At 50.4% G+C, this 27,620-nt stretch overlaps 1 protein-coding gene across 3 annotated transcripts in view; it reads left to right on the forward strand.

The window, feature by feature from the left end:
* The first annotated feature begins 229 nt into the window (after positions 1–229).
* Traf5 (TNF receptor associated factor 5) overlaps positions 230–27,620 on the forward strand; it is a 50,492-nt gene continuing 23,101 nt past the window's right edge. For 2 of the 3 annotated variants that reach the window (XM_045142473.1, XM_045142629.1), the window contains exons 1-3: positions 230–306; positions 25,503–25,721; positions 27,005–27,062. In XM_045142473.1, coding sequence (XP_044998408.1) covers positions 25,504–25,721; positions 27,005–27,062 — 276 coding nt within the window. In that variant the 5' untranslated portion in view covers positions 230–306; position 25,503. Of the gene's footprint in view, positions 307–25,502; positions 25,722–27,004; positions 27,063–27,620 lie in introns of those variants that run through there. The other variant, XM_045143176.1, reaches the window with a different exon arrangement.

Consider the following 27,620-nt stretch of genomic DNA (forward strand, 5'->3'; position numbering starts at 1 on the left):
CCCACCCACAGACCCCGACCCACCTCAGGCTCCTCCTTCGGTGAACCAGGCCCCGCCCCAGTTCCCGCCACTCCCGCGCCGCTGACGTCACCTCGCCTCGGGCTCCGCCTCCGGCTCGCCAGGCCCCGCCCCCGCCCCAGTCGGGCCTCCAGCCCCGCCCCGCTGCTGTCATGCGCAAGCCCCGCCCGCGTGACGTCACCCGCCAGGCCCCGCCCCGGCCCTCCCCGAGAGCGCGGCTCGCAGTCCCGAGCACGGCGTGGACCGGCGCCCGCGGACGCACGCCAGGTCCGGGAGGCCGAAGGCTGGGTGAGGAGACCGACGGCAGTGCTTTGAAAGCGAAAGTGGCGGCGCCGGGAAGGGCGCGGGGACCTGGGCAGGGTGGTCCCTCCGGGCGGGGCGGGGCGGGCGGGGAGATGCGGACTTGGGGTTCGTGGGCGGACGGGCGGCGACGGGCTCCTGGCACCCCCTCAGCGGGTCGTCACCTTCGGGGCTCGTGCTTCCTGGCGGACCCGAGGGTGCCCCGCGAGCGCCCACGCCGCACTGGCGTCCCCGCGCCACCGCGTCGGCCCCGGCAGCGCCTGCAGCGTCCGGCGGCTCTCGGGCTGCGGTGCCTGTCAGACCTGCCGGGCCCCGCGCTGCCCCTCCGCGTCCTCCTGCACGCTTTCCATAGTTGGCTCTTTCAGATTGACTTTCGTGAGAACTCGCTTTTCTCGCTGCGGCAGGCCGGGCTGCCAGAGGCGCGTCATGGCTGAGGCTGGTAAAACGAGGGGAGGCCCCCGAGTCCCCCTTCCACAGCCCAGGGCCCGCACCCCCACCCAGGGCCTGTGAGAACGGCCCCCAGACACCAGCCTGTTGCCGCGCAGATTGATTGGGCGTATAAGTGTTGTGTGAGAAGTGTTTTAGGGCCAAAGAGTAGGGTTCTCTTTTCCAGAAATATATAATATATGCATTTTAAAAGAGTTCCAGAAGACTTAAAATGCAAAGAAATTAGTCAAAGCACTTCTGGGAACAGAACGTGTGTGTGTGTGTGTGTGTGTGTGTGTGTGTGTGTGTTAATTTTAGACAGCAGAAGGCTGGATGAAGACCTCTCAGATCCCATTGCAGCTGCCTGCTCAGAGTTGTGTGTAAAGCCAGAGTGCTCATGCGGTGGAGGCCCTGGGTGAAAAGCCCACCCTCTCATGCTCTCCCACTTAAAGCTGATTTGAACAAGGAAGGTAGAAATTGCTGAAGTAAAGACTGAGGCAGAGAGAGATGTCCTTTGTTCTGTTGGATATGGATCTGGAGAGGGGAAGTGATGGCTCTGACGACTTTCCCAGGCTGCTCGGCTGAGGCTTGTGGTCAGTGGAGGGAAGGATGGCAGTTGTACCCTCAGCACAGGCGTCACCGTCACTGGAGTACCCACTGGATGTGGGTGGATGATATGGGCCTGCCACTGGAAACAGGAACTGTCAGGTCAGAGGTACTTGTGGGATGACTTGTGGAGTGGGGAGCCAGTCCCATCAGGCTGCTGGGAGAAGCACACCTGTGTGCCTGTGCTGTCCTGGGAAGATCGAAGGAAAAATAGCTCCTTGCAGTTAAGCTCCTGTTTCAAAGCATTTTCTCATTATTCGTGGTTTGCTCTCATTTTGCCCCGTGATGTCCTTATGAGTCAGGATGGTTCTCCACACCCTGACATCGTGAGGGGAAGGTCCACATATGCATGTCCCCTGAGCTCTGCCCCAGCCAGGCGTGGAGCTCTGGAGTTCTTGCTCCAGGACCCTCCTCACCTCGGTTTCTGAGTTCCACACCTACTTACCTCCTCTTTGGTCCGAGGGGGGTTGACACGTGATCCAGATTCCCTTAGTGCCTGGGTGGTGTGTTCCCAGCAACATAGGTCTGCTGTAGACCACCTTAGCCACTTCGTGAACAGACACTACTCGACCTGCTCTGCCAGCCAGGCAACTGGGAAAGTCCTGGGTCTGGTTGTGTGTGTAGTCTGGAACGGACATGGAGTCAGCCTAAACAGATGTTGGCTGAGTTGCACTCAGTTCCTTTGGGGTGTGTCTCTCAGGCTGCAAGCTGCCAAGGACATGTGCTAAGTAGAGCTTGGGAGGAAGAGTTTGAGTGGCTAGGAACATTTGACTGGCTCCCCGACATCAGAATGACACCGTGCGGCTTATAGCAGTCTCCTCAGATGAGCTTCTCTTCTCTTCTGAGAGAACAGAGGCGGGTGCCACTTCCTCCCCTTTCCTGGTTGCAGGCTAAGTCTCTGAAGTCATGGGAAGATCGCACAGCAAGTGGGGCCAGCCAAGACCCAAGCCCGAGTCGTCTGACTCCACTGCTGGGTTCTTTCCATCTTGTCTTAACTGGAAAAAAAGCCAGGACCCTGTAGAGGGAGGATAAGTGAGAGAGCCAGCAAAGCATTGGTCAAAATCTGCCCAGGCTTTTGTCACTGATAGCAGCTTTCAAGGGTTAGCAGACTGGGGGGTGTTGAGAGGAAGAGGCATATCCAATCTCTGAAGTGCTTGCTCTGCTAGAGTTGTGGCTTTTCCAGGGCTCCTCATGTCCTTGCAGAGCCGTAGTAGAGGGTGTCTGACCATATGTTAGGAGTGACATGGGTGGCTGGGCCCTTGTATAGGGCTGAATTGATGAGCCCCAGGGCTGGGAGAAAGAGGCAGAGAGAGAGGGAAAGGACCTTGTTGCTTTTTTGTTTGTTTGTTTTTCTTTTTCTTTTTAAGCTGACCAGGAACTCACTCTATAGCAGCATGCTGCCCTTGAACGCAGTGATCCTCCTACCTTTGCCTCCAAAGTGCTGGAATTAAAAGCATGTACACCATGCCCAACTCCCTTGTTGCCTCTAAAAAAAATTATTTGCACGTGCGCGCGCACACACACATACATGGGTGTGCCTCTTGCCACTGCAACCAGCACCAGATGCTTGCACCATTTTTTACATCTGGGTTATATGAGGTGAATAGTTTAGGAATTGCATCCCAGGCCACCAGGATTTGCAAGCAAGCATCTTTAACCACTGAACCATCTTCCTGACCCCTGCATTTGTTGCTTTGCTAGGAGAAGAGCTTTAGTTGAGGGATCTACATGGCCTCTGCAAAGCCCCGGGTTATGAGGACAAGAGGTGGAGGACTAGGAGATAAAGAGTGAAAATACTCACTAATCCCATGGAGAGGCTGGAGCGCACTTTGGGAACAATGACAGTGCGCTTTGCATGTTGGCATCTGCAGGCGGGCTTCACTGCCCACTGAGAGGGAACTTTACAGACAGCGCAGTGCACGTCCCATGTGCAGGTCCTGCGGACTCTGTTTTCGGGGGAGCCCAGAGTGCCCCACCGAGGTGTGTTACTTCAAGTAGCTTTCCCTCCATAGCCATTCAAGACACTTCTGACGTTTCCCCCATAACCCTTTCCCTCAAGGTGAAGGTGCCAGCCAAGCCAGAGCACCTCCACCTTCCGGACCAGCCAGCTTCCTCCTGCCTCCAGAGGCTGGCTTCCTCCCCTCCTCCTCTGGCTCTGCCTTCTGCTCTCCACATTTGCCCTTAACCAGAAAGGCTCCTCTTCTCCCTCATTCCCTACAAACGTCTGGAAAGAGTCACCTATATTCGTGGCCTCTGCCTTACGTGGCTCCCCGCACCTGCTGCACTGCCCAGAGACCCTGTGAAGGCTCCAGAGCCTGGTAATCCTCTGTTGCCAGCCTGTCTGCCAGCCGGCTCCTTGGAGGCTGCCACCATCAGCACTGGTGTTCCCTGACTTGACCTTGAGCTTTTCACCCTCCTTCCATCCTGAAGGTGCCAAATTGGGGTGAGGCTGTATTTGGAAACCAGTTTTCTACTGCCAGAGTCCTCTCCTGAAGTCCTCTGTCACTCCATGATTCAAACCTACACTCCTTTAAATTATTTTATTTTATTTATTAGCGAAAGAGAGAGAGACATATGTGCTACTTTGTGTATCTTGCTGTATGTGGGTACCGGCTGGGGAATTGAAACGGGCTGTCAGGCTTTGCAAGCAAGCACCTTAACTTGCTGAGCCATCTCCACAGCTCTCGTAAAGATTTCTCTCCGGCTGTTGCTGACCCCCTTGATTTTTGACCCTCGGAAGTCATCACTGTGATGCTTCAGGAGCCTGGTGATGTTTCCACAGTGTTGCAGAGGTCATGTCCGTCTCCCTGCCACCTCTTCTTCATCTGTTCCCCGACAGGCCAAGTCTGTGTCCTGGATGACGAATTACTCCTTCGTCACTCCCTCCTGCAGGTCTGCTCCTCTTTCCACACTGCTGAGACAGCCTCCTCAAGACTTTGCCTGGTCATTACCCACTGCTTCCCTCTGGCAGACTGGAAGGTTGCAGGCTTCATAACCTGGCAAGCCTGAGTTCAGATCTCACTTCGTAGCCCAACAGGCCTTAAATGTGGAGTAATCACTCTGCCTTCAGCCTCCCAAGTGTTGGGATTACAAGTGATCAAATCTGGAATTTTGATGTGCTGGGTGGAGTTATGTGATCTAGTCAAGCTGTGCAGCTTCCACAAACTACCTGTATTCCACTGGCTCACAAAAGTGGGGACATCTCCCATTCAGGGTGCTGGAAGGATGAGGCAGCATCCACAGGGAGACTTGTGTTCGGCTGGTGCTCAGTAAAGCCGGTCCTTTTTGTATGTGTTTAACCACACTAGAGCTGTGAAATCTCTGGGGAGCTTGGACCTGCATGCCTGGTCTAAAGGCATTCAAATTGGAACAACAACCACCACAAAAATCAAGCAGATGAACTGCTATGATCCATGGTAGACCTAGATGGAAGCCATCCTATCGCTGTGACCTTGCAGTCTCCAGCCTGGGGATACCTGAGGGGTCAGTGCAGGTGGGCTGGGCTGGGGTACTGTGGGGGTCAGCTGAGAAGGAGCAGGCAGGCAATTCCAGAGGCTGAGGCCCAGGGAGCAGGACCTTGGAAAGACTCCTATCAGTCTGCAACTTTGAGGAAGAATGGCACTTGGCAGGTGGTCAACACAGACCATCAGAGAGCATAAAACAGATAGGAGGAGCAAGCTCAGGCTTTACTGGGTTCCAGTGTAGTGGGACAGGGGCGACTTGTTGCAAAGTCTCTGACCGGTGGCCTCTCCATTCCTCCTTACTGCTGCTTGGGCAGATGGACGGGACTGAGCTAAGCAGGAACCATGAAGACCCCTTCTGCCTTCATGTCCTTAGGATTCAGAAGAGAGGCTCGGCACATACCTCAGATGCAGCCTCAGAAAGCTGCCACCCGGTTAGCATGAGGCAAAGGCCCACAGGCTGAGCGCAGGCAGAGTGAACAAGTGACTACAGAAATGAGCAAGGTTGGAGGCACACTGAGCAGGCTTGTTAGGGAGGAGAGAAGGCATCGCCAGGGTGATGCCAGTTTTGGAGAATGAACCTTCACCAACAGGCAGCTCTGGAGAGGGCAGCACTGTGTGGATGTACTGCTGTGGAGTGCCTGCCAGGCATTCATGAGGAGACCTGAGGGCAACAGTGGCATGGGCAGGTTTCTCAGAGAGGCTGTATGGACTAGAGAGAGGCATTTAACCTTCTCGTTTATACATGCTCTTTCATGCTAGCTTGATGTGATTTCATAGAAGCTACAGGGAAAATATTTTAAAATGTATGTGTTGGGGGCTGAAGAGATGGCTTAGCGGTTAAGCGCTTGCCTGTGAAGCCTAAGGACCCCGGTTCGAGGCTAAGTTCCCCAGGTCCCACGTTAGCCAGATGCACAAGGGGGCGCATGCGTCTGGAGTTCGTTTGCAGTGGCTGGAAGCCCTGGCGCGCCCATTCTATCTCTCTCCCTCTATCTGTCTTTCTCCCTGTGTCTGTCGCTCTCAAATAAATAAATAAATAATGAACAAAAAAAAATATTTAAAAAAATAAAAATAAAAATAAATGTATGTGTTGGATCTGGGCATTTGGGGGTTAACATGTCACATGTTGCCTCAAGGACAGGTAAGGGGAAAACGTAAGATTGACCATTGGTGTTAGTGACCCAGAAGTCACAGGTGGCTTTGTCAAGAGCAGCCTGGGGGTCTGGTGAGGGTATGAGTCAGACTGGAGCGGTTGAGGACGTGGTGTATAGGGAATCGGGGTGATGAGGATGCAGAAGGACGAGGAGCAAAAGCTTCGGGGGGCTGAGGGTGCGTGGGACCCCCAGTCTCAGGAGAGACTTGTGACTGAACGCTGAGAGGGGGCTGGCTGATGGGAGACGGTGGCTAAGCAGGAGGGTGTGGGTGTGAATCCACAGCAGAAAGTCTCTGGGGATAAATGCTGGAATCCAAGGCAGTTGGAGGTCATCCAGGGTTGGATATAATTCAGAGCTCACTCTGCAGCTACCTTGGAAGGGAGAGGGCAGGGCAGGGCCCCAGCCAGGGAGCTGCTCAGGTGTGGCTGCAGGAAGTGAAGATCGTTCTGGTTGGGTGACTTCTGTTTTCTTCTGTGCAGTAGGAAATGAAGTTTCCTGGTGAGACTGGAGGGTGCGTCAGGGTTTGCCAAGAAGAGGAAGGTTTGAAATAGGCACTGAAAACACAGAGGGGCAGAGGGGCTGGTGTGGTGGTGCAAGCCTTTAATCCCAGTATTTGGGAGGCAGAGGTAGGAGGATTGCTGTGAATTCAGGCCAGCTTGGAGCTTCTGAGTGAGTTTCAGGTCAGTCTGGGCTAAAGTAAGACCTACCTTGAAACCATTCTCCACCCCCCCCATAAAAAGAAAACACAGAGGGGCTCAAAGCAAAAGACTGACCTGGTGCCTCTGGACTTGATGTTTCCTGAAAGGACCCTGGAGAATTATTTGTTTTGAGGGAGAATGTCTACTGACTGAGGACAGTCAGTGGAGAGATGGCAGTAGCTTAGGCAAGGGTGGTTATTGGGAAGCAGGGAGAAGTAGTTCAGCCAGAGGTAGGTAAGGACAGAAGAGCTACAAGATTTGGTGTTGTGAGATATGGACCAAAAGAGAAGAGTCAAAGGTGGCTCTTATGTTTTTGATCCAAACAAGGGCAAGGGTGGTACCCTGTCATGGGGATGAGCAAAGAGTATTAGAAGAGCAGATCAGGGCAAGCATTGGGTATGCTAAGTGTGGAGGAGTGGAAGAGACAGTTGGAATGAGGTGAGGTTCAGGGCAGGGGTCCAGGTTGTAGGTATAAATGGAGACATAGTTAGCCATTGCAAGGCAAGAGCTGGGGTGAGTTCGCCAAGAGAAAGAGTGCTAAGTAGAGAGTCTAGCACTGGGCATGGGCTTCAGAGAAGAAGGGGCCAAGAGCAGCCCCCAGGGTCTAGTCAGTGCTTCTCCCATAGTCACAGTTATAGGAGCCAGCCTGGAGCCTGCTAAACTGGTGTTTGCCCTTGAGAGATCCTGCTGCGGAAGGAAGTGTAGTCCAGGGGAGGCTAGACAGTGACAACGCAGACAGCCCACAGGACGGTGTGCCCCAGAGGGGAGTGCGTCCAGGCCACATTCTGAGATGGAGCACCCGGGGACCCGACCATACTGAGAACGACCCCACCAGTCTGACAGCCACTGGGAGCAGGAGCCTGCTGGCCACTGCTTCTCCTTCTGTGTAAAAAAAGGGCTGCTCAGCACGCAGCAGAAGCTGCGGAAAGTCTGGTGAGGGAAGAAGGGTGGTCAGAGCCAGCTATTACGTGTATTTTTATGTACCAGCCTTTGTGGAGTACTGGTCATTTCTGGGGTTAGCATGTGTAAGGTTAATTGAGGTCTGTGGCAGGTGTTGTGGCTTATTTTCAAGATGAGAAAAGGGGGTACACAGGTCAGAAGAACCGCATCTCGGCAGGGTAGAGATGCCCAAGCTGCTGTCGAGCAAGCCGGCTGCGCTGCCTCTATAATCCCAGCACTTGGGAGGCTGAGGTAGGGGAAGCAGAGGTTCATAGCATGTCTGAACTAGAGTGAGTGCAAGGCCAGCCTGGACAACTCTGTGAGACTCTGTCTCAAATTGAAAAATAAAATAAGGACTGGAGATGGGTTCATTCCTCAGGACTGCAAAGGATGGGGTGGGGAGAGAAGAAGGTACAGAGGAAGAGGGAGAGAGAGAAGAAAGGGAGGAGGGATGTCCTGGTTTCAATTCCCCAGTACCCATGTAAAACCAGATGCACCAAATGTCATGTGTGTTTGGAGTTCATTTGTAGGGGCAACATATCCTGGTTTACCCATACCTACTTTCTTTATCCTTGCAAAAAATAATAATAATAATTAAAATACGAGCCAGGTGTGGTGTTGCACACCTTTAATCCCAGTACTTGGGAGGCAGAGGTAGGAAGAGCACTGTGAGTTTGAGGCCACACTGAGACTACACAGTGAATTCCAGGTCAGCCTGAGCTATAGTGAAACCCTACCTGGAAAGAAATATAATTAAAATAAGAGATGATGATACCCCTTCCCCTGCTTCCCAGGCCTTGGTTGGGATGTGGAACAGTCCATCCCAGCTGTGCAAAGAGGACTTGGTTTGGAGTCAGAGAGTCTGTACAGGTTGAGCCTGTCAAAAAAAAAAAAAAAAATCCAAAATCTGAAATGTTCCCAAACCCAACTTTTGGAGTGCTGACATGATGCCACCAGGTGGGCAATTTCACAACAAGTATTAAAATGTTCTACAAAACATATGTGGAAGGTAGAGCCTTTCTAATGAGGATTTGAACTATGGCCAGGACAGGGCACAAGGCTGACTGAGCCTGGGGGATCCAACAGGAAGCTGAGGAGGAGAAGCCTTTGGAGATGTGATCAGGCTTTGGAGGAGAACCAAAGCAGACAGTGTCCCTAGGGCCAGGGGGTTTCAGGAAGGAAGTGCCAAATGCCATTGGCATAAGGGCAGGAGGGCAGTGATGTAGAAAAAATTTGGCAAATCCAATTATGTGATACTTTAAGTCACCATGCTAACATAATGTGCTTTTCAGATTCTTATCTAAATAATTCAGCCCCGCTCCCTCAGTTTATTCAAGAGTAGAACACAGATGCTCTCAGGAGGATAGGGAATGCTTTAGGAAGGTACTGGTCAGATCTGATGAGGGACACCAGGGTGTGGGTACCTTCTGGATGGTGTGGTTCCATCAAGCACTGTCCTGAACCAAGGGATGATAGGAGATAGGGGACACTGGCTGGGGATGATGCTGGGCTAGGAGTGATGCACAGGTGGGGCCCTAAGAGGTAAGGAACAGGGGGCTAAGCTACGCTTCTGTTTCCCCGTGGGTCTGTACGGGGCAGGTTCTCAGCACAGAGCATGTGGCTGAATGAATGAATGTGTTTGGGTGGTAACCATAGATTCAATTCAGTGTAGCCATAAATTCAAAATAGCACATTGGGTGGAGTGAGCAGGAAAATGTGTTTGGGGAATGAAATAGAGAAATGAAAAAAAAAAAAAAAAAGCAACAGAATAGCTCTGGGTAGAAGAAAAGCCATTGCCTAAGGGCCAGATTTAGGAAACAACCCTGGGGCTTGTTTGGGGGCAGCAGTGGGTGTCTAATGAAAAGGAAATTTTGGAAATACACTTGTACAGCTCGCTGGGTAGAAGTGTCTGGAAGCTGTGCCACCCCAAGGTTACAGTTGTAACCTTCAGCCGTAACAGAATCGAGACTGGAGGCAAGGGGTCTTGGGTGGGCTCGTAGGACTAGACTGACAGGACCATGTCTGCTCATCACTTACCTCCTGGACCACCAAGGGAGGGTGTTGTCACAGTGGGCTGCGTTCAGGGCAGACAGGTGGACAAAGAAGCAACGTGTGGGAAGGTGGGGAGGAAACAGGCAAGTCTCGCTTGAGTTGGTACCTTCAGAAAAAGGGGTTGAGCTTTCTCCCTGGGACCCCAAATAGCTCCTGACTTCATCTCCTCACCCACTTTCCCCACTTCACTGGAGCCAGAACCTCTGCCCAAGTGTTTGCCCAAACCCTGAGAGCCAGCCTCAGCTCCTCCTGAGTCCTCAACCTTTACTCTTAGTCTACTGCGAATGTAGATTTCAAATGCCCAGCTTGCTGCTTCTCCTCTCACCAGTACCACACAGGCCTAGGCAGTCTCTCTCCTTGCCTGCATAACATCAGCTTCCGAACTGTTCCTGATGCCTCCACTCTATCACCCACTCTTGGTTCAGCAGATTCCAGGGCAGCACTGCCAACAGCTGTCCAAGACAGTTGGGTTTCCCATGGCTCCACTCTCAGAAGAAGCCAGAACCTTCCTGAGTCCCTTGCTGTCACTGCACTGGCCCCTGCCTTTCCCCTCATGGCTCTTCAAGTGAGCTGGGCCATAGTGCCTCCTGATGTTGCTAATCCAACTCCCAGAGCTGCCCTGGCTCTGCAGCTCCTCCTGCCCTTCACACCTGCTGCTCAGACTCTGCCCACAAAGGCCCCCCGTGGTGGAAGTGCACATGGTAGAGGAGGAAGAGGAGGAGAAGGAGATGAGGGTCAGGAGGAGGTAGAGGAAGAGAAGTGGAGGTGCAGGAAGAGGTGGGGGAGAAGGTAGAGGAGGTGGAGGAAGAGGAGATAGAAGTGGAGGAAGAGGTGCAGAGGAGGTAGAGGAAGAGGTGCAGAAGGAGGTGGAGGAGGTGGAAGTGAAGGAGGAGGCGGAAGTGAAGGAGGCGGCGGAAGTGAAGGAGGAGGTGGCCATCTCTAATGCTGCATCCTGCTTAAGGAGGTGGAGGAGGTGAGGTGGAAGAAGAGGAGGTAGAGGTGAAGGAGGAGGTGAAGAAGGAGGTGGAAGTGAACGAGGAGGTAGAGGTGAGGTGAAGGAAGAGGAGGTGAGGTGAAAGAAGGGGAGGGAAAGAGGAGGTGGAGGTGAGGTGGAGGAAGAAGAGGTGAAGGAGAAGGTGGAGGTGAAGGAGAAGGTGGAGGTGAGGTGTAAGAAGAGGAGGAGAGGTGGAGGAAGAGGAGGTGGAGGAGAAGGTGGAGGTAAGGTGTAAGAAGAGGAGGAGAGGTGGATGAAGAGGAGGTGAAGGAGGAGGTGGAGGTGAGGTAGAGGAGGAGGTGTCCACCTCTAACACTGCATCCTGCTTACTCTCCTCAAAGAGCTCACCACAGCCTGGAAGTGCCACTTTCATTTACTCCTTTGTCCCCTTCATCAGGTTGTCAATGCCACAGGAGCAAGCCATTCTCCTTTGGGCCCTGAGCCTGGTATTATGCCTGGCATGTCAGGTGGGCAGGTTATCCTGAGAGTAGGTGATGATGCTGGAGGGGCTCAGGGAAAAGTGCTTAATAATTCTAAGACCCCTTGTAGCATTTTATGTGCATTATTGGAGCTCTTTATGTATAGATGGGTCAGCAAACAGTTTCTGTAGAAAATCAGATAGTCTTTGTGAGCTGTGTGTTCTGTGTTAGAACAACTCGGCACTGCTGTGGTAGCACATAAATAGTCTTAGACCATATGCAAACAAATGAACCTGGCTGAGTTACAATAAAACTTTATTTACAAAAGCAACTGGAAGACCAGCCATCCTCTGATACATAGTGATACCTTACTTTATCCTCAGAAGTGCTATGAAATCATTGCTGTGGTCATTACCATGCAAGGAAACTGAAAGATACAGAGACTAAGTTACCCGAGGTCCCATGGTCGTGAGGGGTGAAACCAGAAATTGAATCCATGCTGGTTCACGCCAGAGTTCATGGTAGTTCCCTCCGTGTTCACCACTTCTCTGGGTCTTGGAAAATGCCTCAGTTCCTGCTGAACCCCTGAGAGCCTGCCCCATTCCTGGTAATGGGGCCTCTCCAAGCCTCAATTTCCTCATTTGAAAAATGAGGAATGATGCTAAGATGTATATTACAGGCTGTCAGGATTACAGTGAGCTAGGCATGTTAGCATGCTCCATGCCTAGACATGGCCTCAGGAAGCGTAACCGTACCCCTACTTGGTTCAAGCATTCACGTCTCCCCATGCCGTCTTTGCCTTCTCCTCAACAAGAGATGGACTGGATTGTGTTCTTAGCCCTGCATCCTGCACTGTGGCTTCACATTGGTCTCCAGTGTCCTCATTTACCAAACACTGCTGTGGTTTGCCTGCTGCAGAGTAATGAGGATGCCTGTCCCCTGGGGGAGTTCCAAGATAGCAGCAGACCAGCAGGTACTGTCACAGCTGGAGTTGTGGAGGCCCAGAGTACAGGAGCCAAACAGGGCTGTGAAGAGAAAAGCTATTGTGTGGTAATGTCATAGATCCTGCGTGTGCACACACACACACACTCTCTCTCTCTCTCTCTCTTTCTGCCCCCCTTCCTCTTTCTCTCTCTTTGTCTCTCTCCCCCTCCCAGTTTAACTTCTTAAAGCAAATCTAAAGGTTTTCCTGGATACTTGAAACCATTCTAGGTGGTTTCTGGGTGACTGGACGGGGAGCCAGAATTCACCCAAAGGCTTCCCTCCAAGTGATCCAGACCTGAGGCTTCATGGAAGTGCAGGACGAGGTGAATCTTCACCAGTGCGATCAGCTGAGCTGCTGGGTAAAGGAGGAAGCAGAGGTTTCCTGACAACTCGGAGGAAGTCACACTTTTCTTCCAAGGAATTTCAATCATGCTTATGTCATTCTTCATTCTTTGTTCATGTCACGGCCTGTTGTCCCATCTCACCTGGCTGTTGTTGTGTCCTTTCCCATTTGTCTGTGTGAAGATGGCATCATTGCTTCTGTCTTTCTATGAGACCCTTCCTCTCTGTCTATGCTGCTTGGTTAAGGTTCAGTAAAACCACTTCTCCCTGATGTCATGCAGAATATGGAATACCTTGTCCCGCAGTGGAGACCCAGAGAGGGTTAGGGTCAGAGCAGAGTCCTGGCAGCTGTCTGGAAATGCAGCTGCTTCCCCTTCTGGGAAGGGTCCAGTAGCCGGGGCAGAAGCTTTGGAAACACTCTGAGCCCAGCCTAGGAAGTATCTTCTCCCTTCTTTTTGTCTTTCTGGGTAGTTTTCCAGGCCAGACACAGGCGCGCTCAAGCTGGGAGCTGCTTGGCCTCCTAGTAGTTGAGCAGGTAGCTTCCAACTAGCCTCTTCTCTTCAGCTCTGCCCGAGGCACAGATAACTTGGGTCACTGCATCTCAGCTTGAGCACTTCAACTTCTCATTGTCACTGGTTACAACCTCTGCCCCTTTGGGCCCCGGTTGAATCTTGAGCACAGCTGAGAAAAAGACACTTGGGCCCCTAGCAGCCCATCCCATGACTGGGCAGCTTCCATTGACCAGCACAGTGTCCCCCAATTGACCATGGTTCAAAGTGCATCCTGGGGCACTTGATCAGCCTTTACACCCTACCTCATCACCTGGGTCTATTTGAGTACTCAGAGAAAGTACTCTCCCAGTCTCTTGACTATCTCATAGTAGCCTTCCCTTACAGAGTTTGGTGGAAAGGCTTCTCCTGTGGTCCTCCCATAGCCCTGAACACTGGGGTTGTATATAATCTAGTCACTAACAGTGAGAATCTGTGGAGCTAGGGAGACAGCTCAGAGGTAGTGCTTGCTGGGCTAGCCTGAGGACCGGGGTGATGTGACCAGGATCAGACAAGTGGCATCAGGGAATTCCCCGTGTGCTCTCTTCCAAGGGCTGCTTACACTCCCAGATCTTATCTTCTGGGTGCAGACTAAGCATGTCACCCCAAACACCATCACTAAACAAGAAGGTTATTTGTATGATTGAAAAAAAAATCTTAATTCCTTGGGTATATTTTGTTGTTGTTGGTGGTGTTTGGCAAATTCTTTACTGGGACTTCCTGGTGTTCCTGTGTATAACATCCTGTCATTTTTAAAAATGAGGCAGAATTCACATGAAATGAAATTAGTCACCTAACTGTACAGTTCAGTGGTAAGTAATTCACAATGCTGTACAATCTTAGTGGTTTTAATTTTTTTTACTTATTTGAGAGAGAGAAAGAATTAGAGAGGGAGGGAGAGAGGGAGGGAGGGAGAGAGAGAGGGAGGAAGAGAGGAAGAGAATGGGCACACCAGAGCCTCCAGCCACTGTAAATGAACTCCAGACACATGCACCACCTTGTGCATCTGGTTTAGGTGGGTCCTGGGGAATTGAACTGGGTCCTTTGGTTTTATAGGCAAGTCCTTGACCACTAAGCAATCTCTCCAGTCTCTAAATTATTTGATATTACAGAGGACACATGGCTTGGGAGCTGAAAGCATACAGGATTTGTATGGTTCTGCAAATCTTTATTATTAGTATTATTAACAACATATTTCATATGGATACATTATGTGTTGGTACCATCTTTTCCCTTGTCCCTGCCCCCATTCTGCTGAGGACCCTCCTGAGTGGGGTTGCAGATATTCCCTGTGAGGTTGTGGGTTACATATTATGGGAGCAGCAGTCAGTTATTTTTTTGGGGGGGGGAAGGAATGCCTCTGGCCATGATGTCTCAACCTGTGGCTCTTACAATCTTTCCACCTCCTCTTCCACAAAATTCCCTGAACCATGGTGGGTGAGTTTTAAACCTCCTTTAGTGATGAGCTCTTAGGAGCCTCTGTATCTCTGTTTTGGCAGGTGTTGGGTATCATCAAGGTCTGTCTCCTGCACCCTGGTGACAATTATCAGGTTCAGCATGGAAGCAGTGCTCTTGCTCGTCTCCCCATTCCTCTGTGGATTCAGCTGTAGCTTGGCTGAAGTGTGAGGGGTAGTTTATCTCCTCTGGTCTTGCTGCCTTTCCTTGTGTACACGCTCCAAATCTTTTTGTGTGTTTGTGTGGTTTTTTGTTTCCCAAGGTAAAAAGGGTTTCACTCTAGCCCAAGCTGACCTGGAATTCACTCTGTAGTCCCAGGGTGGCCTTGGACTCTTGTCAATCCTCCTACCTTTGCATCCCAAGTGCTGGCATTAAAAGTCATGCATGCATTACACCCAGCTGATCCTGCAAATCTTTTTTTATTATAATTTATTTTTATTTATTTATTTGAGAGAGACAGAAAGAGGAAGGTAGAGAGAAAGAATGGGTGCACCAGGGACTCTAGCCACTACAAATGAACTCCAGATGCTTGTGCCACCTTGTGCATCTGGTTTATGAGTCCTGGGGAATTGAACTAAGGTCCTTTGGCTTTACAGGCAAATGCCTTAACTACTAAGCAATCTCTTCAGCCATGATCCTGCAAATCTGAATTCACTGATACATTATATAATTGTGACAAATCATGTGACTTACTCATAAAAGAAACATGAGATGTCAACTGTTCTGATTCATGTCTTATCCGCACCCTGATGCAGGGTTTGCAAGCACGTGAGAATGCTTCTTACCTTGGAGGGCTGCGATGCTAGAAAATTAGTGGCCACCAAAGCTGCACCTAGACTCAGTTCAGTGTCACACCTCAAGGAAAGTTTGAAGAATGCAGACAAGGAGTGAGCAAGTGAAAGTAGATATATTAAGAAGATAGCTAAAAGGACTGCCAGGCGGGAGGGGCAGTGAAGGAGATTGCCTGTGAGCTGTCTGGCTTACTGGCCTTTTATAGTGAGAACTAGAGACTGAGGTCATCTTTACTCAGATTGATTATTCTTCCTGCAAATTGGAGGTGAACCAGTGAGGGCTCTGCACACTTCTCAGCCTAGTTGAGTTGCTGATCCTGCATTGCTTACCCAGTCAGAGGGATGGTCACGCATCGAGGTCACTTCATCCATTCCCTCTCCCAACTGGTTGAACTTGTTCTGAAAGTTATTGACTGAATTCTTTTCCTTTTCTGTCCTTGAGCTGCGGCTTACAATTCCCCATAGCCCCTGACCCTACTGCCCACAGGTAGCTAACTGCTTCACCTCCTCCAAATGCTCTGGAAGGTGGCAGCCTGGCCATGGAAGATCTCCAACACTCACCCTCCTGAATTCCCTGTCTCATCTCGTGTCACAGCCACCTCCCAGGAGGCTGGGCCTGTCTTCCCTGTTCCTCACCCTCATAATCTCTACTCGTCCACTTCTGGACCTATGCGTGTGACCTCAGAAATGCTGCCCTTTGTGGGTTGCTGCCTTGGGTCAGCAGGGCTGCCCTGCCCTCCGTTGTAGCATTCTCTTCCCAGCAGTGGGCCGTCCCCGAGCCAAGCAGAATGGGATGGAGTTCATGCAGGCTTGAGTCAGGTACACAGAGATGGAGGAGCTGGGCAGCCAGCAGCAGACGGGGAGGGAGGCAGAGGGAGAAGAGCCACCACTGGCGGGAGCCACATCCCTCTAGAGCTGAAGGCACAGGGCAGGCAGGGCATGGAAGTTGGTGACTCTGTAGCTCAGGAACTGGGACTGTCCTGGGCTGGCCTAGTGGGAACTCATCCATGGACAGGGCCCCATCTGGCAGTGGTGCAAGCCACATAGACTAAGTCACATTCAGATGCTGCCCAGCACCTGGGGAAGGGAACCTTTTCCCACTTCAGACTCCTTCCAGGAAAGAGTGTGTGGGACCCAACCCTTACCCCGTCTCCTGGCGCAGACCCCAGCATAGCAAGAATGTGGAATGGATCTGAGCAAATGACTTCTAGTCCACTGTGGCTATAGTTTGTTAACCATTCTAGAACTTTTATGATACCGTCTGGGAAATTTCTTCCATGTCTTTCATCCAGGAAATGCCTCCTTCAGACCAGCTGAGAAGCTTGCCGTGTGGAATCAGCAGACACCCAGGAAGTGGCAGCTCTGCCGTGTCTGGGCTCTGGCTCTTCTTGTCTAGGTCTTGTTTAGCAGCTCATTTCAGGCCTGACGTCCTCTGCCCTTGGAGAGCCTCAGGGCTATTGCAGGAAACAGAACACACAGTGTCTGTACATGAACAAGCAGATGAGTGATCCATGGGGCTTGAGGCACGAGGGGTCCCACTTAAGGATTCAAAGCTGGGCAGAGACAGGGCACAATTGGCGATCATTTGCTGGTCTTGTGCCCCTTTCCTTCTGAGATGGGCTCTTTAGTTCCATAACTCCCCAAAAGTCAGAACCTGGAAACTTGGTGATATTGTTCTTGAGCTTGTTTCAGGAACGATGATATAATATATGAAAACTTAGCCGGGTGTGGTGGTGGTGCATGCCTTTAATCCCAGCACTCAGGAGGCAGAGGTAGGAGGATCACTGTGAGTTTGAGACCAGCTTGGGACTACAGAGTGAGTTCCAGGTCAGCCTGGGCTACAGTGGGACCCTACCTTGCAAAGAGAGAAAGAGAGAAAAATTCAAACAGGGTGTTGGAGGCTCTGGAAAGCATGTGAAGAGACAGACCTCTTTGTTGTAGCTGAAAGCTTCCGAATGTGAGGCTGTTCATTGCACACTCCCCGGAAATGAATCAGAAGACACATGTGAGGAAAGAATTTACATTGTAACAACCACAGCTATCCTTTGGAGCTCTTCAAAGATTCTCCCAGAAAAGATACATCTGTTTATAAAATGACAACTTTTTTTTTTTTTTTTTTTACTTTTTGAATATTTTATTTATTTATTTGAGGGGGTCGGGTAGAGAAAGAGAATGAACATGGCAGGGTCTCCAGCCACTGCAAATGAACTCCAGACACATATGCCCCCTTGTGCAACTGACTAACATTGGAAAATGACAACTTTTAAAACAGCATGTAAAAGAAGATTAGAGATTTTAGGGAACAGATGGGTGCGATTTCCTCTTCTATCTTGGCTTGAACTAACAGTTCCTCCATGGTATAAATCCAGCTCTGAGTGTTCCATCAAGGGAAGGCGGGTGAGCTGCTGTTGGCAGCAGATGGGCTGCGTGCCACCCCGTCCCTTGTGGACTTGATGACTTCGTCCTTGTTTGTAAGAACTGAACTCCTTTACTCTCACTGTTACATACTCACTGGTGCACAGAGAAGGTTGTAACAAGTTGGGTTGCTGATGCATTCCTACGAAATAGCTGCCTCAGAATGGCCATGCCAGCTGGCAGTGTCTGGTTAGAGAAGGCAGGAGACAGCCTAGGCCTGCTGGAGTTCTGTTGGGCTTTCCTGTGGATGAACCCAGGGAGGAGACCAGAGGGGACGTGGGAGGAATGAGCAGGTCCTCACCTTGGCAGACACCATGGCTCCTTTATTACCCAAGGACACTGCCCGGAAATACCCAGATCCCTACCTTTCAACCGAACATACATGGTGAGTTCAAAAACATGTCTGACTAACTTAAAACCCAATTTATAAAAACCAGTGTTGGGGCTGGAAGATGGCTTAGCTGTTAAGGCACAAGCCTGAAAAGCCAAAGGACCAAGTTTTGATTCCCCAGGACCCACATAAGCCCCATGCACAAGGTGGCGCATATATCTGGAGTTCGTTTGCAGTGGCTGAAGACCCGGGTGTGCCCATCCTCTCCCTCCCTCCCTCCCTCCCTCCCTCCCTCCCTCCCTCCCTCCCTCCCTCCCTCTCTTTCTCTCAAATAAATGAATTTAAAAAAAAGAAGAAGAAGAAGAAAACAGTGTTGGGGCTGGAGGGATGGATTAGCAGTTAAGGCGCTTGCCTGCAAAGCCAAAGGACCCAGATTCAATTCCTCAGGACCCATGTAAGCCAGATGCACAAGGTGGCACATGCATCTGGAGTTTGTTTACAGTGGCTGGAGGCCCTGGTGTACACATTCTCTCTCTCTCTGTCTTTCTCCCTCCCTGCCTTTCTCAAATAAATAAAAATAAAATATCTTTTTAAAAAATAATCCCAGTGTTGGCAGCAGTAGATTGAGGCAATAAATAAGGTCTGTGGTGACCAGGCATGTTTACCTGATCTGAATACACATGAGGGGAGAGGCCGAAGCGGCCAGTGCTTCTCCAGGCTGTCCAGTGGGAACAAGAGAAAGCCTGTGAGAGTAAGGATCAGTTAAACCTGCTTGGAACCACGCTGGGAAGATTCCAGCCAGTGGTGCTCCCAAGCTGCTCCTACAGCACAGCATCACAGGTACTCGTCAGTGCCCTGCAGAGGGAAGAGCCCTCTGTGTCCATTGCTGCCCACCTGGAGTCCAGCGGCCTCTGGCCTTGGCATCTTGAAGCAGCTGCAGTGGGACTTAGCCACAGACACTCGCAAGTGCTACAGACTGAACTGTCCCCCAGGAGAACATATTGTTTGCTATCAGTAGGTACACCCTGCCTGGGGCCGCCCTCACACTCTTTCTATGGTAAGCAGATATACAACTATTTTCATAGGACTAAGACATGGTGAGCCATTTCTCTTCCTTCACGAGTGCAGTGTTTTCCAGAAGCTGGTTCTATAGGAGCCGACCTTGGGCTTAGCTGCCTTCTGTCAAGCCAGACATGGAAGAGGCATACAAGAATGTCAGTTTACTCTTCTTACTGGTTTTCTTTCTGTTTGGAAAAATGTTTTTATATAAAAATATTTTGTATATTAACATACAGTTAACTAATATTAAAGTGAACTAATGAATTATTATTTTTATATTTTATTATTATTATTTATTTGAAAGAGAGATACAGAAATAGGCAAATAAAGAGAGAGAGAATGGCCATGTCAGGACCTCCAGCCCTGTAAACGAACTCCAGATGCATGTGCCCCCTTGTGCATCTGGCTTATGTGGGTCCTAGGGAATTGAACCGAGGTCCTTCGGCTTTGCAGGCAAGTATCTTAAGTACTAAACCATCTCTCCAGCACTTTTTTTTTTTTTTTGAGGTAGGACCTCACTCTAGCTCAGGCTGACCTGGAATTTCACTGTGTAGTCTCAGGGGGCCTTGAACTCATGGTGATCCTCCTACCTCTGCCTCCTGAGTACTGGGATTAAAGGTGTGTGCCACCATGCCTGATGTAGTGAATTGTTTTTAAGTTATTCCATTTTAATCTCAAATGTTGGTAGATATAACTCCCATAAACCCCAAGTCTCCTTATTAAAAACCGATTTTATTTTAGAGCAACGTCAGGTTCACAGAGAATCTCAGTCAGCACTCTAGCAGGGAGACGCCACCCAGCACACATAGAAAGAAAAGGCCAGAGATGAGCTGAGCAGAGCGGGATGACGGTGGGCCATGCATCTCTCACCCTGCTTGTCAGGCCACACAGCTGCTAGCCGGTCAAGGCAAACTCGGCAGCTGGAGAGCCCTGAGGATCTGGAGAAGCCAAGCACAGCAAATCTGTGGGCCAGATTCCTGACCAGGTCATGTGGAAGATGACATCCCGGGGACCACCCAGAATGCTTCCAGATTCAAGCACAGCAAGTCTGTGGGCCAGCCTCTTGACCAGGCCCTATGGAAGATGACATCTCCAGGGACCACCAGGAGGCTCCCAGATTCAAGTATTCAAACACAATACTGACGGTCACCTAGTACCCCAAAGTGACAGCATTCCTGCTGCAGAGATGTCTGCACTTCATCTGTGAGCCAGGGCTGGGCAGAGGCTCCTGAACGTCCAGAAATAGTCGTGTGGACTGTCAGGGGAGAGGGTCTGGAGTTGCTATCTCATTTTCAAAGACAGGGAGAAGTCGTGCATTTTAAAAAGGTTAAAAATTGCCATTAGACAAAAGTGCTGGAGTTTCTGAAGTGTGCTTGCTTGCAGTGTGATTAGGGATTTGGCTTGTGGCTTCTCTCTCTCTACTTGGACCTGTGAAAACAGGTCAACTTCTGCCATTATGGATCTTCTCCTGGATCTGAAAGCCTCAATAAATATCCCTTCTTCCATTAAAAAACAAAAAAAACTGTTAGAGGCTAGCATTCATTACCACAGAGGTTTTAAAAAAATCCATCTAAAAGCATGGCTTCAATAAAGACTGAGTTCTCCTCACCAAGCGCAGTGCTGGGGGCGGGTGCAGTGATAAGCAAGTGCACGAGTGAACTGTGTCACTGAGGGACACAGACAAAGTCAGAATCACACGTACATGTCTAATCTCAAGACCTTGTTGCTCTGGAAGAAAGAAACCTGGTGATATGACTTAGTGGCTGTTCAGGTTTTGTTCTTTTTTTATTTATTTTGATTTGGTAATATGTTCAAAAATTCAAAAGGATTATACAGAAAAAGTCCTCTCCATCCTCACCCACAGTCCCAACCTGTGTGAGGGCTGTGCAGATTGTTCGGCAGAGCTTCTGCCATTAGACCAGGAGGAGGCAAGAAAGATTATCTAGACACCACACTTGAAGAGTATGAGCTGACAAACTGAAGAAGATGAGAAGGGACTTGGTGCAGTCAGGTTTGCATTGCTGGTAGATACCACCCAACCAAGAGCAGCTTCTGTGGAAAAAAGGTTTATTTTGGCTTACAGGCTTGAGGGGAAGCTCTGTGACAGCAGGGGAAAATGATGGCATGAGCAGAGGTTGTGGACATCAAACCCTGGCCCACATAAGGTGGACAACAGGAACAGGAGAGTGTTCCAAACACTGGCAAGGGAAAACTGGCTATAATACCCATAAGCCTGCTCCCAGCAACACACTGCCTCTAGGAGGCATTAATTCACAAATCTCTTATCATCTGTGGAGCCTGCATTCAGAACACCTAAGTTTATGGGGGAACACCTGAATCAAACCACCCGAGGACTGTTGTGTGAACTTTTCCTGGGAGACATGAACAAATAACTGTTTACCCCAATGACAGACCAAATATATGCTTCTACCCCCATATCTGCCTTGGTGAAATGAGTTCAATGGGGTCACCTACAAAAGCATGGGCAAAGGGTTACCTATAGGATCATGAAGGGTTACTTACAGGAACATGGGTGAGACTTACTTACAGGAGCATGAGTGAGGGGTTACTTATAGGAGCATGGATGAGAAGTTACCTATGGGAGCATGGGTGAGGAGTTACTCATGGGAGCATGAATGAGGGTTACTTACAGTAGCACGGGTGAGGGTTACTTACAGGAGCTCGGGTGAGGGCTACTTACAGGAACATGAGTGAGGGTTACTTACAGGAGCATGAGTGAGGGTTACTTACAGGAACATGGTGAGAGTTACTTACAGGAGCATGGGTGAGGGTTACTTACAGGAACATGGTGAGGGTTACTTACACGAGCATGGAAGAGTTACTTACAGGAGCAGGGGTGAGGGTTACTTACAGGAGCATGAGTGAGGGTTACTTACAGGAACATGGGTTAGGGTTACTTACAGGAGCATGGGTGAGAGGTTATTTACAGGAGCATGGGTAAAGGTTACTTACAGGATTATGGGTGAGGGTTACTTACAGGAGCACGGGTGAGGGTTACTTACAGGAGCACGGGTGAGGGTTACTTACAGGAGCATGGTGAGGGTTACTCACAGGTGCATGGTGAGGGTTACTTACAGGAACATGGTGAGGGTTACTTACAGGAGCATGGGTGAGGGTTACTTACAGGAGCATGGTGAGGGTTACTTACAGGTGCATGGTGAGGGTTACTTACAGGTGCATGGTGAGGGTTACTTACAGGAGCATGGTGAGGGATACTTACAGGAACATGGTGAGGGATACTTACAGGAACATGGTGAGGGTTACTTACAGGAACATGGTGAGGGTTACTTACAGGAGCATGGTGAGGGTTACTTACAGGAACATGGTGAGGGTTACTTACAGGAGCATGGGTGAGGGTTACTTACAGGAGCATGGTGAGGGTTACTTACAGGAGCATGGATGAGGGTTACTTACAGGAGCATGGTGAGGGTTACTTACAGGAGCATGGTGAGGGTTACTTACAGGAGCATGGTGAGGGTTACTTACAGGAACATGGTGAGGGTTACTTACAGGAACATGGTGAGGGTTACTTACAGGAGCATGGTGAGGGTTACTTACAGGAGCATGGATGAGGGTTACTTACAGGAGCATGGGTGAGGGTTACTTACAGGAGCATGGTGAGGGTTACTTACAGGAGCATGGTGAGGGTTACTTACAGGAGCATGGTGAGGGTTACTTACAGGAGCATGGATGAGGGTTACTTACAGGAACATGGTGAGGGTTACTTACAGGAGCATGGATGAGGGTTACTTACAGGAACATGGTGAGGGTTACTTACAGGAGCATGGTGAGGGTTACTTACAGGAGCATGGATGAGGGTTACTTACAGGAGCATGGGTGAGGGTTACTTACAGGAGCATGGTGAGGGTTACTTACAGGAACATGGTGAGGGTTACTTACAGGAGCATGGATGAGGGTTACTTACAGGAGCATGGTGAGGGTTACTTACAGGAGCATGGTGAGGGTTACTTACAGGAGCATGGTGAGGGTTACTTACAGGAGCATGGATGAGGGTTACTTACAGGAGCATGGTGAGGGTTACTTACAGGAGCATGGTGAGGGTTACTTACAGGAGCATGGGTGAGGGTTACTTACAGAGCACGGGTGAGGGTTACTCACAGGAGCACGGGTGAGGGTTACTCACAGGTGCATGGTGAGGGTTACTTACAGGAGCATGGTGAGGGTTACTTACAGGAGCATGGTGAGGGTTACTTACAGGAGCATGGTGAGGGTTACTTACAGGAGCACGGGTGAGGGTTACTTACAGGAGCATGGTGAGGGTTACTTACAGGAACATGGTGAGGGTTACTTACAGGAGCATGGGTGAGGGTTACTTACAGGAACATGGTGAGGGTTACTTACAGGAACATGGTGAGGGTTACTTACAGGAGCATGGGTTAGGGTTACTTACAGAACATGGGTGAGGGTTATTTACAGGAGCATGGTGAGGGTTACTTACAGGAGCATGGGTGAAGGGTTATCTACAGGAGCATGGGTTAGGGGTTACTTACACGTGCACATGGGTGGCTATACCAACAAAGATAAGTACCCCCTGTCACCACGCAGCAATCATCCACCACTTCCATATCCTTGGGGATGGGCAAGGCTTTATGCACTGCTTCATGAGCTGCCCATGCAGCACCTTGCAAACCTGCCCTCCCCTCCTGCTTGCAAGCCTGGTCTTGTAAGGTGGGCTGTCCCAGCTGCTCTTATTTCAAGACAGGAATGGCCATGCAATGTCCTGAGGACAGAGTTCCACAACAGGAACACACCAGGCAGAGGCACCAGCTTGGACACAGGTCATGTGATGGAAGAAGGCATGATATGGCATAAGACCTGAACAAAATCCTGGGTGGCTGGAGTGTAAGAAGTAAGGGGCGAGAGGTCCAGTGTGCTGCCGAGTGGGGGGCTATGGTATTCATCCTGCTCAGCACTGTAGAATTTTCTCTGTGCTCAGGAAAGCCACTGAAATGTAGGGAGGTGGCTGACAGCTGTGGTACATGGGAAGGATCTCCCCGGCTTATAGCATGGAGAATGGGTTGGAGGAAAGAGCAGTAATAGGTGACAAATAATGCAACCTGCTGCTGTTTTCGTGTAGATGGCCACATACAGCAAGACACCATGGGTCAGTGGCTCATAATCGAGATCCCTTCCCACAGTTCTGGATTAGGGTGACACAGGGCCAGGCTTTGGTCAGGGGTCACTTCTTGGCTGCAGATTGATTGCACCAGCATCACACACAGCAGAAGCAGGAACACACTTTCTGGACTCATAGTGAGGGTACTAATGTCACCTCATTTTCTCCCAAAGACCTCACCTCCAGATATCATCACCTTGGAGATTGAATTTCAACATACGAGTCTTAAGGAGACACAAATTTCAGTGTACTGCAGTGATGGGTAGAAAGGAAAAGATTAAGACTGGTGGCAAGAAATGTATGTGAAAGACTTCTAGAACACCTTAACATTCACTTCAGTTCTTTCCCTTTTGGGGGAACGATCTGACACTTTGCTTGTAATGTAGTGAACACCCGAATTCACTCAAGCTTGATTGTCAAAGAGCTCATCTCAGAGTGTAGTGGTTCCTTTTCTCATGGCTGCGGCCAAATCCTGTCAAGAAGTAACTTAAGCAAGGAGAGGTTTGTTGGCTCGCAGTGAGGGGTTACAGGTATGGCACCAGGAGCAGCTCATGGCTGTAGTAGCAGGAGTGTGAGGCACCTGCCCACGTCTGCACGGATTTGAAAGCAGAGAAAGGGACATGCCAGTGTTCGGCTGACTGCGTTTTATTCAGTCTGAACACCCAGTTTGTTGTGATTTCAGTGCGAAATGTTCCCTAGAGGCTTGTGTATTGTGGCACGTGGTGTTCAGCTGGTGGCATGGTTGGGAAAGTTGTAGAGTCTTTGGGAGATGGAGCCTCGCTGGAGGAAATGCATCCTGTGGGCAGACCTGGGTGCTACACGGCCAGCTCTGTTTCCTGTTCTTTCTCTGTTTCCTGACTGAAAGCAATGTGATCAGCCACCACCTACTCCTGCAGCTATGCCTTCTTCCCTGAAATGATGAAACTGTAAACCAGGATACATGCTTCCCTCAGGCTGCTTCTCACTGGGGATTTGGTTACAGTGAGCATGTAATTGAGACACAACCTGTGGAGTGGCGCCATCCACACTGTGTGCTCATCCTCTCCCATGCCCTCATGACATACCCAGAGGTGTGTCTTTTAGGTGGTTCAGACCCATTCAAGTTGGCAGTATTAACCATCACATAGTCTTGCTAGAAGTCCTCTGGACCAACTTCCACCTCACCCTCCCAAGTCCATGCTAACCCTTGCTGGACCCCCCCCCCGCCCCAGTGGCAGGGAGTTTGTTTAAGTTATAACTGAATGATCTGTTGTTGATGTTCACTAATTATGGTACAAGTAAGGAAACACTTGGTGGCTTTCCTAATTTGGATATTTTTGTACTTAATTGCCCTTCTCTTTCCCTGATGTCAGAATGGCTTACACAGGGGAGCAAGGAGGAGTGTCCTGTGGTTTCATTCGCCAGAATTCCAGCAACTCCGTTTCCTTGGATTTTGAACCTAACACAGAGTACCGGTTTGTGGAGCAACTAGAAGAGCGCTACAGATGTGCCCTCTGCCGCTCAGTGCTTCACAACCCACACCAGACCGGGTGTGGGCACCGCTTCTGCCAGCACTGCATCCTGTCCCTGAGGTGAGCAGGCAGGGCCAGAACCAGGCGGGTGTTCCTGGCATCCAAGAGTCTGCTGTGCCCACTTAGCTTTGCGGTCTTGGGAATTGCTGTGGTTGGCCACAGATCTACGGATGGGAGGAGTTCTGCCTGACTTGTGGGTGAGGGCCTAAAAGTCACCTTTGTTGCTGGCCACTCTTTTGTGGATGGTCACCTGTTCTTAAGGTTCTCACTACTCCTGTCTCGCGTGGAAGAGAGACCTACACACACAAGCTGGCGTGGGAGCTGCTGTCTGGCATGGTCAGGGAGGGCTTGTGTGTTGTGGCTGCCCTGACTGCTCCTTGCTTGAGGTATAGGGGCTGTTGTCTGCAGGGGTCCTCCTGATGGGTGCTATACATTGCTGGTAGCTATAAAGCCTGGGTAGCAGCAGCATGCCAACAAAAGGAAATTAACTTATAAGAAGAAAGGGTTTATGGGGGATTCCAGTTCATGATCAGATAGTCCCACTGTTTTGGGTCTGAGGCGAGGCACTGCCATCATAGTAAAAACACATGGTAAAGCCAAGGCCCTCATGTCATCATCTGGGAAATCAAGAGAGGGACAGGAGAGGGCACGGAACCCTCTGCTCCAAGGTTCCACCAGCTCCTAACAGCATTACCCTAGGGACCAACCTTGAACACATGTGTTTTGGGGAGACATTCAGTGTCCTAACCACTACAATTTGGGTCATTCCATTTTGGTGGAGACCAGGAGAGACGTTGAGGTAGGCTTGGGGGCATCTATAGCTGTGCCCACCAGGCTTCCATTTGGGCTGTCATGGCATGTTCTTTTGCCCACCAGGCTTCCACAGGGGCCGTCATGGCATTTCTTCCATAGGTGTACCTGCCGGGAACTCTCATGGCAGTTCTCATTCACTCACATGGTCCTCCACATACTCGGTGCCTGTGTGTTCCCAGCCCCCGCTCAGCTGAGCTCTGGGGTCCAGAGTAAAAGCCAATGGCAGTGTGGACTGTTGTCTGTCTTCTGTGGTGGTCCCTGTCTGAGGAAGAGGGCAGAATTGTGGGCTACTGTGAAGAATAAGAGTAAGGCATTTGTCACTGCCTGGGAACTGTGGGTGCTGGTGGATGAGTAAAGACTAAGGACGTGCTTAAGGCTTGGTCAGGGTGATGTGGGGTGAAGAAACAGTGTCTGTGGAGATGAAAGGGCCCACTCAGGGATGGTGTGCTGCTGGGGTGCTGGGCTGCTCTTGGGAAGAACCATTGAAGCTAGACACTTAACTTTGATTCTATTTTTCTTCTTCTCTTCAGAGAAGTGAACGCAGTGCCCATCTGCCCAGTGGATAAGGAGGTCATTAAATCTCAGGAGGTAAGAAGACCAGTCACTGCTGTGCTTGAGTGATGGCCAAGGAGTCCGTGTCCCGGGTTGGACTTTCCATCTGAGCTGGAATAGGACAGTGGCCGTGGGACCTTCCTTGCTGTCCTTGTTCCTCTGCTTTGAGGTCAGCTTGTTTGAGAGGGGCTGTGTGGGCTTTGCTGGCTGCACCCCGCCCAGGTCTCTCCTGCCTCCTCTCCTCTTTCCTACACCGGCTCCAGCACACTGAGCTGCTGGCTAAGCTAGATAATCCTGTTGTCTGGAGTTCGCCTTCTTATCCAGAAACAACATTTAATATAATTCACAAAGCACGAAGTTAACCTTTTCAGCTTCACGGTTCAGTGGACTTTAGTGGTTAGAGTCGCGTGGGTGCTGTGCTGTCGAGCTTCAGAATAGGGTTAGTATCCCAGGAAACCATGCTGTTCACTCTTGCCTCTGCCCCTCGCCTCCCAGCAGGAGAAGCTATGAGTCTCCCTGATTGGATGGTTCACGGAAATGGGTCCTGCAGTGTGTGCTTAGTATCTGTGCTCTTGCACTCAGCATGAGGTGGTC

Source organism: Jaculus jaculus, chromosome 1 (genome assembly GCF_020740685.1).
Source record: "Jaculus jaculus isolate mJacJac1 chromosome 1, mJacJac1.mat.Y.cur, whole genome shotgun sequence".
Lineage (NCBI taxonomy): Eukaryota > Metazoa > Chordata > Mammalia > Rodentia > Dipodidae > Jaculus > Jaculus jaculus.